This window comes from Maniola hyperantus, chromosome 20 (assembly GCF_902806685.2).
Source record: "Maniola hyperantus chromosome 20, iAphHyp1.2, whole genome shotgun sequence".
Lineage (NCBI taxonomy): Eukaryota > Metazoa > Arthropoda > Insecta > Lepidoptera > Nymphalidae > Maniola > Maniola hyperantus.
The window spans coordinates 3,363,261-3,375,149 of record NC_048555.1 but is presented as its reverse complement, the minus strand read 5'-3'; the positions used below and the strand labels follow the sequence as shown (position 1 = coordinate 3,375,149).

At 37.3% G+C, this 11,889-nt stretch overlaps 1 protein-coding gene across 1 annotated transcript in view; it reads right to left on the bottom strand.

The window, feature by feature from the left end:
* LOC117992093 (mucin-3A-like) overlaps positions 1–11,889 on the bottom strand; it is a 33,830-nt gene that overhangs the window by 3,060 nt on the left and 18,881 nt on the right. The window contains exons 2-3 of the mRNA XM_034979751.2: positions 1,441–1,541; positions 116–833 (exon numbers count right to left, since the gene is read on the bottom strand). Of these exons, the coding sequence (XP_034835642.2) occupies positions 116–833; positions 1,441–1,541 (819 nt within the window). The remainder of the gene's footprint in view (positions 1–115; positions 834–1,440; positions 1,542–11,889) is intronic.

Here is an 11,889-nt window from a genome sequence, read left to right as displayed (position 1 = left end):
AATTAAAACTACCTGACTATTCATAAGCACTTTTAAAAAGTTTACATGAATAAAAAAACATTCTATTCTATTCTATTCTATTCAATGATGGTATAGGTGAAAAAGCTATACGTACCTAAAATGTTCGGGAAATGTTGGATATTATAAACGTTATCTTGGAACGGATGCCCATATTGATTGATCGGGAATTTAGACGTGTACGTTTGCTGTTGAGCCGTCTTCACCGGTTGTGAAATGAACTGGGAGGCTGTGTCGCTATCTGGTAACTTATAGACTTCAGGCTTGTAGATCTCGGTTTCTGCCGACTGAGGCCGCTTTCCATCCGGTCTTGCGTATTCTACCTTCCCGTACATATCTACCGGGATGTTATACTGCCCGAATTGGATCGGTTGAACGTTCGTCAATTGTTGCAGTATGTTATTATGGTACTGGGACTTTTGCTTTGTGTTTTTCAAGACCGGGCGAGCGGAGTATGAGTTGTGAGGATTTCGGAAGATCACGCTGTCGATTGGGTAGTTCTGGAGGAATTTGTATTGGTTTAGATTACTTGGTAAAGCGAAGGGATTGAGGTATGAGTTTATTGGTTGGTTGGGTGGTAGCGAATGTGAAGTTATAGGAACAGTTCGAAGTGTTGTTGGGCGATAAGACTGCGCTATTGAAGTCAGTTTGTTGATGTCTCTGGCTGCTAGCGGTCTTGCTGAAGAATGGTACATTTCTAGTCCAGAAACGGGTATTTTATAAGGTGAATGTAGAGGCGCAGTATTTAGAGATCCATACAGAAGCCCTCCAGATCCGATAACAGGTCTCCAGCCGCCTTTAGACACTGGCAAATTCTGGAAAGAGATAAGTATGCATTAATACAGGGCAAAATAAAAATTGGATCTGAAAAATTATTTTTCAGTTATTGTAGTCCACGCGGACGAAGTTGCGAGCATAAGCTAGTATACAGTGAACCAAAAGCTTAATTTGCTATAATCCGCTGAAACAAGTTGAATCTGTATGGTGCAACATGCAGCATACGAAAATCACCGCCCGCCCTCCCACTGCTCAACATGCAGGAAGAAGCAGCCACCAGGCAAGCAATACGCACCACCACCACGCAGCACCACACAAATCCCAAACACACTCGAAGCACGACTTACAATGCACAATTGCAACTTTGCAATTATGCATTGTCTAGGTCTACATCTCCTGAGGATTCTCCGGTGGCTACTTATCCCTGCATGTTTAACAGTGGGAGGGCGGGCGGTGCATTTCGCATGCTGCATGTTGCACCATACAGATTCAATTGTATCAGCGGATTATAGCAAATTAAGCATTTGGTTCACTGTATATCATGGACTTTCGCAAAGTAACGCCTGCTTATATACAACATAAGCTAGTAAATAATATTATTTACTTAACATATTGATAGCTAACTAAGAAAATAATGAAGCTTACTTGTGCTTGAGCTGCTAAGGAGCGTCGTCGGTGGGGCTTGTGACACGCGACGGACAGCAGCAGCGTCTGTGTTGCCAGCGCGACCACACATAGCCGCACCCCTGGAAAACCACAACATGACTAAATTAACTAACATATTTTTTGCGCAAATAATCAACAGTCAATCAAAAAGCTGTTTAAGCCTAGTGGTTAAGACGTCAGCCTCCTAGTAGGGGGTCGGGGTTTGATCCCGGCCACACATCTCTCTTTTCCGAGTTATGTGCTTTAACGGTAAAGAAAAACATGTGGAAATCTACATGCCTCAGAGTATTTCCCGTCGACCTAGAATCATGAACTTTGGCAGGTAGGTAGGTCTTATAGCATAAGTTAAGAATACAAACCGAAAACCGTGATTTTGTGGTTAAATCACAAAAAAAAATTAAAATATGTTCACGAAAATTTAATTTAATAAATTACGTCATATCGATGGCGATATATTGTACATCATCATCATCATGATCAACCCATCACCAGCTCACTACAGAGCACGGGTCTCCTCTCAGAGTGAGAAGGGGTTTGGCCATAGTCTACCACGCTGGTCATGTGTGGATTGGTAGACTTCACACACCTTTGAGAACATTATGGAGAACTCTCAGGCATGCAGGGTTCCTCACGATGTTTTCCTTCACCGTTAAAGCAAGTGATATTTAATTAATTAAAACGCACATAACTCCGAAAAGTTAGAGGTGCGTGCCCGGGATCGAACCCCCGACCTCCGATTAGAAGGCGGACGTCGTATACGTAGACGCGTACGTATATTGTACGATGGTACGGAACCCTTCGTGAGCGAATCCGACTCGCACTTGAGCGGTTTTTTTAATCTGAGATAAAATCAAAATAATCGTTTACTCACTTTTTTTGAATAAAACATTCATTCAGAAAATACCTATAGATACTAAGATACTTATATAGGTAAGCTTGTTTTAATACGGACAAGTAAGTACAGTAATAAGTATAAGTAGTGATAATCCAAAAATAATGACCAATAATGCATGCCTATTCGCTTCTCCGTTTCTCCCACAATGTAATTTTACTTTTCGTATAGAGACAACATGACAAAGCATATCGAATGAAAGTGTGACCCTAACCCAAAGTTCAAACTACGTAAGTAAACAGGTGCTTAGTTTATAGGTAGAACATAGATGGCTTGAAATATAATTAGAAGAAGAGTTAAATACTTTTCAGACATGTAGCACAAGGCGTAGCTGGCGCACACCACGCACGGGTGCGGTGAGTTGCGATTTTTGATGACGGGGAAAAAAAATCCCACGAGATTTTTAAAATCCTATATTGACGTGGAAAGCTGTGATAGCCTAGCGGTTAAAAACGTCCGCCTTCTAATCGGAGGTCGGGAGTTCGATCCCGGGCACGCACCTCTAACTTTTCCGAGTTAGGTGCGTTTTAAATAATTTAATATCACTTGTTTTAACGAAGGAAAACATCGTGAGGAAACCTGCATGCCTAAGAGTTCTTCATATAATGTTCTCAAAGGTGTGTGAAGTCTACCAATCCGCACATGGCCAGCGTGGTAGACTATGACCAAAACCCTTCTCACTTTGAGAGGAGACCTGTGCTCTGTAGAGAGCCGGTGATGGGTTGATCATGATGATGATGATGACTGTATGATAATCTTATATGTATATTAATATTTGACTAATTAGAAATTGTGTTATTTGTGCTGGCAATGGGTTGATCATGAGGATATTGACATGGATGTCGCGGACATCGTATAATATTTGGTACAGAGATAGCTTACATCCTAGAGACGGACTTAGGCTAAGTACTTTTTATCCCGAAAGAGTTCCTGCAGGATACCTATTTGAAAACCTATACCTATGTCGACGCGGACGAAGTCGCCAGCGACGCCAGCATCATTCAGTATTTTAATTATGTCCTTTTTGGCAACCGATTGGCACCGTGACTAATTCCACTGCGAACACTAGATTAATTTAGTCTAGTTTAAACATTGTGAAGGTACAACACAATTAGCTATCTACGTTCACTGAACTACAAGTTTGGTTCACGCAACACGGATACAATAAAATTTCTCCTTTTTCCAAGAAAATTGTGGTTATTGATAATAGCTTATTATTTACCTAGTTCTTGAATAGAAATAAAAAGCGTGCCGAAGTCGTGGGAACGTCGGATTCGACTGCGATCAGTTCCGCTCTATATAAATTCGTTTACAGTTTTCCATTGACGTCGATATTGTGATATTACCGATCTGCGTAAATATTGATTGAGATCGATAAATAACTTAGCGGATGTGAAAATCATTAGATAGATACTTACACAACTTAAATTACGGGGTTTTAGATTAATAGATAAGTAGGTGCAGTAGAATTTCCGCACTTTTGTAAGTGTGAAAATTCACTTTCTGTCAAATGTTTCCGTTATAGTTATGTAATAATTTTCAAACTTTGTTAGATTTCGCTTCGCCATTTTTCACTGGCTATTTAAAGTAAGGTAACATAAAGTGTGAAATAGAAATATGAAACGGATTTTCATGTGAATTTATCACATACCTACTACCTGTGAAATGGTCGATCTAAGTTTTCACGTTTAGAATAATTTAAGCCGTGATGGTCTAGCGGTGAAGGCCTGGGTCAATGCCCAATTACAGTTAACTAAGATCTCGGGTTCAACACCGCAAGCATGTCTGAGTTTTCTACACATTATTTAAGTACTTAAGTTTTTAGGGTTCCGTATCTCAAAAGGAAAAAACGAACCCTTATAGGATCACTTTGTTGTCTGTCTGTCTGTCTGTCTATCAAAAAACCTATAGGGTACTTCCCGTTGACCTAGAATCATGAAATTTGGCAGGAAGGTAGGTCTTATAGCAGTAAGATATCTATACCTAACAAGTCGGATATCATATGAAAGGGCTTTACCTGTTCATTCTAAATCAGATTTTTATTTATTTTTTATGCATATTAGTTTTTGGTTTATCGTGCAAATTGTCGAAAAAATACGACTGTAGTACGGAACCCTCGGTTCGCGAGTCTGACTAGGTTTTTTTTCTGTGAAAGAAAACATCGTGAAGAAACCTGCAAGGAAAATACAGTGGAACATCCATATTTCATAATGCATTCATGCGTCATTTAAAATAGCAACAAGGTGTCGAAAAGTTATACAAATAATTATGGAGGTGTCACTTTCTAACGATTGCGTGTATGGACGTGCTATAAATTTAAATGATTTTATATGGTAGCACGTAGCACCATAACAATTCGTAATTGTTATAGGGCTTGCCCAAGACTTGTCCAATGTTGGGTTGGTAATCTAACCCAAAATAGGAAAGTATCTACTAGAAATAGAGGCGTGCGTAAAGTTAGCAAACCGTACCTAGTAGTGGGTAACAATTTCGAAGGTAGGCAGGTACCTATAGTTTCGTAATTTATGATGGGTTAATAAAGAACCGATTACCGAATATAAGGACAACTGCTACCCAAAGTTATAAACTAATATATCTATAAGCTATGCCTATCAACTATCAATAAGACTTGCAGAAGTTAGCTTTGACAAGTAATTAGTAAAGTAGGTAGGTGGAGTCCGATCGTCGCGTCGGTCGATTTCTGATCAAAGCTGAAGGAATATCTATCTTGGCTATCGCCAGAACCTTTAGCTGGAACCGGAGATAAAGGTTTAACAACACTAAGAAATTCCGTTCAAGTTAGCTAAAAGTAGGTAGATATATAGATAAAATCTTTATTGTTTTATTAAAGTTTGTGTTTGTTGTCTTTTTGAGCTTGAGAAATAATCCTTCCTGAATCCTTTTGAAAAAGGACTTCATAATTAATTTCAAGTTTCCGAAGTTCTCATTTTCTTCTACTTTTTCTCTGTATAACCGGATACACTTGCCAATGCTTAGGTAGGTAGGTACTTACAGTAGCAGAAACCGAAGAATGAATCATACCAGTTACCACACGGCTACCAGTTCCTTTAATAAGAATCAATTGGCTTTATTATGGAACCAACAGACGCATTTAGCAATGCATTTAGCTGTTCTTCTGTTTGCGCTACTGCAGGTAAGCCTAAGCATTGACAAGTGTGTCCGGCTAGGTTTCGCTGACGTTTCGTTTCAAGCATAGCATTAAAGAATAGTCCTAATTGATATCAGATTTAGGTAAATTGCACATGTCGTGATCTCGTACGCCGCTCAGTGCTCACCTACCGTGGCACGTTTCACTCTAGCTATTCGAGAAAACTTCGCTACATTTTTACCGTCTCGCGAAATATGGGAGAGTGGACAAAAGTGTACCATATCGGTATGAAAATAAAAGTGTGTTTCGGAAATTTGATCTCAGGTTGTTGCACTGACAGACACGATACGACATATTGTACTGTTATTAGCGGACGATTTGAGACAATAGATGTATTATACAAACATTGAAAAAAAATCTATCGGACCCTACAAAAAAGTCTAATATCAAGTAGGTGTTTAAGTACTTACTTACTTATCTACCTAAGTAATCTATCAAATTATTTATTAGGGATTAAGTAATATGTAAATACCTAAGTCAGAGTGAACCACCTAAGTGCAAAATTAATTTGAAAACTTAATCTACCTAGTTCCATATTAATTTTTATTAGCTGTCAAGGAATAAACCATAAAATCTGCATAAAAACCATAATATCTAATGGTAAACACATAATAAGTATTAATAAATAGGTAAATGAAATTAAGTACAAAAAAAGAGTAACAAAGCAGTCATAAAGATCGCGAACGTTAAAACGAAGCGATATGCAAAACTATAATTACACAGGAGAAATCGCCACTTACTCTTAAGATTGTTTATTTTGCCACATAGGTAAGAAGAAAAATTAATTTGCAAAATAATGAAATTAAAACTGACTGAACTAAATAGTTAGTAGACTTGAATGAAATCAAAATCAATACTGGATATTTCTTGAATGCTACTTAAGTATTACTTATAATTTCTTTCATTATGCCGATTAATGGATTTTTCTATACTTTTTAAGAGGGCCAGTATAATTAATATCAAATGGATGACTTTAATAATTAACACACCCAATTTAATAATAATAATATCACACGTTTTAGATATTGTTATTATTAGGTAGGTATTTATATTTACTTCTGGCAACGCGACCTATGAAATAAAACACATAAAATACAATACAATAAATGAAACATTTGTTGTATTGTGTTATGTGTTTTATTTCATACGGGTATGTGTTTCTATATTCTTCAAGCTTTGTCAGTTTTCGCAAGAATTGATAAATAAGAAGTGATAAATCAAATCTTTGGTAACCCCATTGAAAAATGCATTGTTGCGCGTTGATGTCTAATGTATGGGGCCTGCCCACGATCTCTTTGTTCTATATATTAGACATCAACGCGTTCTAAATTTTGTAAACTAACTAATTAATGCAAAAAAAAAAACTATGCCAACGTCCGGAAATTTGAGCATTTTATAATGTATATTATACAATAAACAGACTGGAACAATATATTAAAAAATATACAGTTAATTCTATGGTAATGTTAAGCGCTCGCGGTTCCTAGTTCCTACCATTTTATTTTGTTTATTTATTTTGTTGTTTTAGTCTACAGATGAACTGAGGTCTATAGCACTTACTGTAATCGGCATATCAGCCTGGTCAAAGTCATTCTGCACACCTACCCACCTACATATAGCCATTAACAGTCTGATAAGTCCCACTGTACCTTAGTTTCTATTGGGATGATTTTGTTATCATATTTATATAGGTAGAATATCTATCATCTTTCTTAAAAGATTATGAGATATGCCTGTTATACTTAAGTACTACATTGAACTTCTTACTTTAGGTATATATCTCATCTAAATAGATACTTTAAGCTATAATACTTTTGTTTAAGTAGTGCGTATGGCGGTTGTTTAATTTAGGAACATTTACTTATTGAATAATCCAATAGTATCGCAGACGGTACGAAGGTAAGAAAGAATTTGTAGAAATTCTATATTTCATGTAAGCGATGCTGAGGATTTAAGCTATATTTTATGAATAGAATAGGTTATAGGTAGTTTTTAATAAGCGGTAATATCTAGTCTATCTCTTATTCGGGGGAGTTCAATCCCGGGCCTCTACCTCTCCGTTTCTATACAGTGAGACAGTGGTAACGGAGCGCTGTTCTAATCTGTTACGTTGGTCCTAGTGAGTAGGGATGCCCTAGGTTCCGATATGTGAAGAAACTTTTTGGAGCTATGTGCGTTGGAACTTGTTAGCAATATAGGTCTAAATCTTGAGGAAACCTGCATGCCTAAGAGTTCTCCATGATCTTCTCGGTAGGTATGTGAAGTCTATGCGAATTTGATCAGCGTGGTGGACTACGGCCTAACCCCCTTCTTATTCTGAGAGGAGATCCGGCTTGATGATGCGTTCATTAGACATAGTAGTGACCCAATGTTTCGGCACGCTTTCCGTATCGCCTACGAAATAGCAGGGCTGTGCACCTTCCCTCATATTATTATTCTACATGAAGCAAATTGCAATATTTCGGCGATTACGCACTGCATTTGTACGAATGCGGCTTGGTCCGCATATTTTTGGAAACCTCTAATTAAACCTAAATAAGAAATGATATTTAGATTTGAAATTCTTTTTAAAGCAAACCCGAGGATATAAGCTAGGTTTTGATTTAAGCTAGCTCTCTAGAGTGCTCGGTCTGTTGCACTTTATCTTGTAAATTGAATATTAGGAAATTGACCTCAAGTAAGGAAGAAAGTGCTTATTGCAACCGCATCACGTTAGCGTGGAAAGTGGCCGTATCTAGCGTGTAGTATACGCGAAGGTCACGGGCGCTGAATAGTAATGAACGGTCGCTGCTGCTGGAATAACGATGTGTAACAAACTTGTTATTATGTATTTACCATTATAAACCATACCATATAAGCTGTGATAGCCTAGTGGTTAGGACGTCCGCCTTCTAATCGGTGGTCGGGGGTTCGATCCCGGGCACGCACCTTTAACTTTTCGGAGTTATGTGCGTTTTAATTAATTAAATATCATTTGCTTTAAAGGTGAAGGAAAACATCGTGAGGAAACCTGCATGCCTGAGAGTTCTCCATAATGTTCTCAAAGGTGTGTGAAGTCTAACAATCCGCACATGGCCAGCGTGGTAGACTATGGCCAAAAACCCTTCTCACTCTGAGAGGAGATCCGCTCTGTAGTGAGCCGGTGATGAGTTGATCATGATGAAGATGACTAGCTGATCCGCCCTGCGCTTAAAATCGGTGATAACACAGTGGTTAAGACGTCCGCCTTCTTTTCGGGAGATCGGGGGTTCGATTCCGAGTATCCTCGCAGGTGCGTTCCCAACGAGTCACACCCAATCGCGTGAGAGTGTGACTTATTGGGAATCTATTGGTTTTTCCCATCGAGTCACACCCGCAGTAATAGTGTGACTCATTAGGGATTCTAGTGAATGTCGCACCTCTAAGTTTAGAGTTATATGTGCCTTTTAAGCAATCACTACCCATATTATAATTGCGAAAGTGTGTTTGTTTGTTGGTTTTTTTGGTTTGTCCTTCAATCACATCGCAACGGAGCAACGGATCAACGAGATTTTTGCATGGTTATAGTTTAAAACCTCGAGAGTGACAAAGGCCACTTTTTATCCCGGAAAATCAAAGCATATAGCGTATAGCTCACGCCTTGCATTTATGTACTACTTACTTCCAAAATAACAGTCTAATAAAGTGACAATTCGGGATAATATTTTAAGACACCAATTAAGATAACTACCTACGTGCTGTAGGCGTTCAAATGATGTTAATCTACTTATAAATTGGCAATTAAACTGGCTACTTAAGTATTCATCCGAATATAAGTGTATACCTACTTAACGTCCTATGATATGTAAAACGGTTTAAGTGTGGGAAAAGTCATTATTTGTATATTTAATTTCATATAAAGTATTTTGTCCTCATTAGGAAACAAATAAATCTAATGCTTTACTTACATAGATTTCAAACTTTTACATTTTTGTTCTACTGGTGTGAGAACTTTAATAAACACATTGTAATAAAGTTAAAAAAACCGGCCAAGTGCGAGTCAGGCTCACGCACCGAGGGTTCCGTACTACAGTCGTATTTTTTCGACATTTTGCACAATAAACCAAAAACTATTATGCATAAAATAAATAAAAATGTATTTTAGAATGTACAGATTTGCCCTTTGAAATGATACCCCACTTGGTACATTAATCTTACTTTAAAAGTTGAAAATACTACCTACATTTTAATGTTTTTTTGTGATGTGACTGTGAAATTCACAGAAAGACAGACAACGAACTGATCCTATAAGGGTTTTTTTCCTTTGAGGTACGAAACCCTAAAAAGTGACATTTCAGGAGTTGGGCAAGCAAATTTAATTTAGAACACCTTAGATATCTAACACATTTTAAAATTATCTTAAAAATGCGTTTAAAAGTGTTCCATTTATCCCATAGGTAATATTTTAATTTCAAATATGCAGCTTATGGAAATTCGTGACTGAGGCGGGCAATTTTAATTCAGCACATTTTCACGGCTGATTAATGTAGGTAGGTAAGTATATGGCATATTTTAAAATTACCTAAAAATGTACCTACGCATACCTGCCTATATAAAGTACTTACAATACCACAAAACAGATGTTTTAATGGGAACTATTCTCACAGCATGTTAAGACACTGGCTTTTTGTGACAACAAATTAAACGTGGTTATGTACCTATTATGACATTGTGACAGTGATGGTAATCAATTAACGTGGGAATCAATTTGTGGAGCATCGAACTATGAAAGCTATTCAGAAAACTAAAATGGCCGAGTTATTGTCAAAAAAACCTACAGTACGCAGCAGAATTTAATGTACATCATTGGCCTTTAGAATGACATTTCGGCTTTGTAGAGCGTTGTCTCTGTCACTCATACCTATATGACGTTTTGTCGGTCTCAATGACAGGGACAACGCTCTACAAATCTGCTATCTCTTTCTAAATGTCAATGTACCTACATTACTTTCTAGGGTACCGAACGGGCGTGGGCGATTTTTATGCTAAGCAACTGCAGCTTGGCAATCGGAGTTGTCCGGCTATTAGGCATCTATAAGTGGTGGTCTGTGATACAACTAAATGCGGAATGGATGCTGGTAGATGAAGATTCAGGGCAAGAGTATGATAGCATTCTTATTTCATACTACGAAGTGCACTTTATAATTTCACGTTTAGTTTAAAGGAGCATAAGCCACAAGTTCATGACTACAAACTGCTAATTAATTACAATAATAGTCATTAAGTAGAGAGAGAAAATAAAATAGTGTTGATTACTTTTTAAAACCGTAGGTATGTGGGTGTCTATTTTAATACGCGTGCAATTTTATTTACTATCTACTTAATTAAAATTACAATTAACCCTTAAATGGAGTAGTTTAAGAGTAACTTTAACTAAGTATGTTCAACTCTTTACATGGGCTTATTTTTAAATCGTAAAAAATACTTTCGTGAGAAATTTTAACCCGGTCAGTAAAACGATTAACGAAAGGAAACATGAAATTCATTACAAAATAACAATTTGTACATTCAAGGAGGTTATACCAATAAATTATATAAGATTTAGACACGTGAGAAATGGACGGAAAAGAACCGGCTACCGATTAAATGTTTTGAGAAATTAGCTCAAAACAGTCAGTAGGTGAACTGCGATGTGGCACGCACTTTCTGAGCAAACTTACGCTAAAGGTCGTGTAATGGTGTCTTAAATCTTAATGATGCGAATAGTAAACAAGTTGATCTGTTATGTACTTATTTATATAGTCTGACTAACTTATGCTCGTGACTTCGTCCGCGTGGACTACACAAACTTCAAATCCCTATTTCACCCCTTAGGGTTTGAATTTTTCAAAAATCCTTTCTTAGCGGATGTCTACGTCATAAATCTGCATGCCAAATTTCAGCCCGATCCGTCCAGTAGTTTGAGCTGTGCGTTGACAGATCAGTCAGTCAGTCTTTTCCTTTATACATATTATATATGTAAATATTTAGATACTTACTTACAACTTCACGTTTAGTTTGAAGGGGCACACGCCATAAGTTTATGAATAAGTACAATATTTAATACTTATAATATTTCGAACTTTTTGCCCATACATTCACCTGTCAATCATCATAAGTTATGACTTTGCAATAGCGTTCGAACAATGTTATTGGCACTCGAGAATTTCTCTCGTTAGCTGTTCATATTAATTGTTACATGCGTACTTAAAGTTTTATAGATACTTAGAACCGTAGCGTAAGTTTAGTTATATACCCAAGCAGGTAGGTATAGCTACGTAGTTTTGTTTATAGTTCAATATCGGATTTTACATCCTTAGAAAGTAAAATAGAGATCCAGATGTACTTATTTCGTTTTGTATCCTCATCT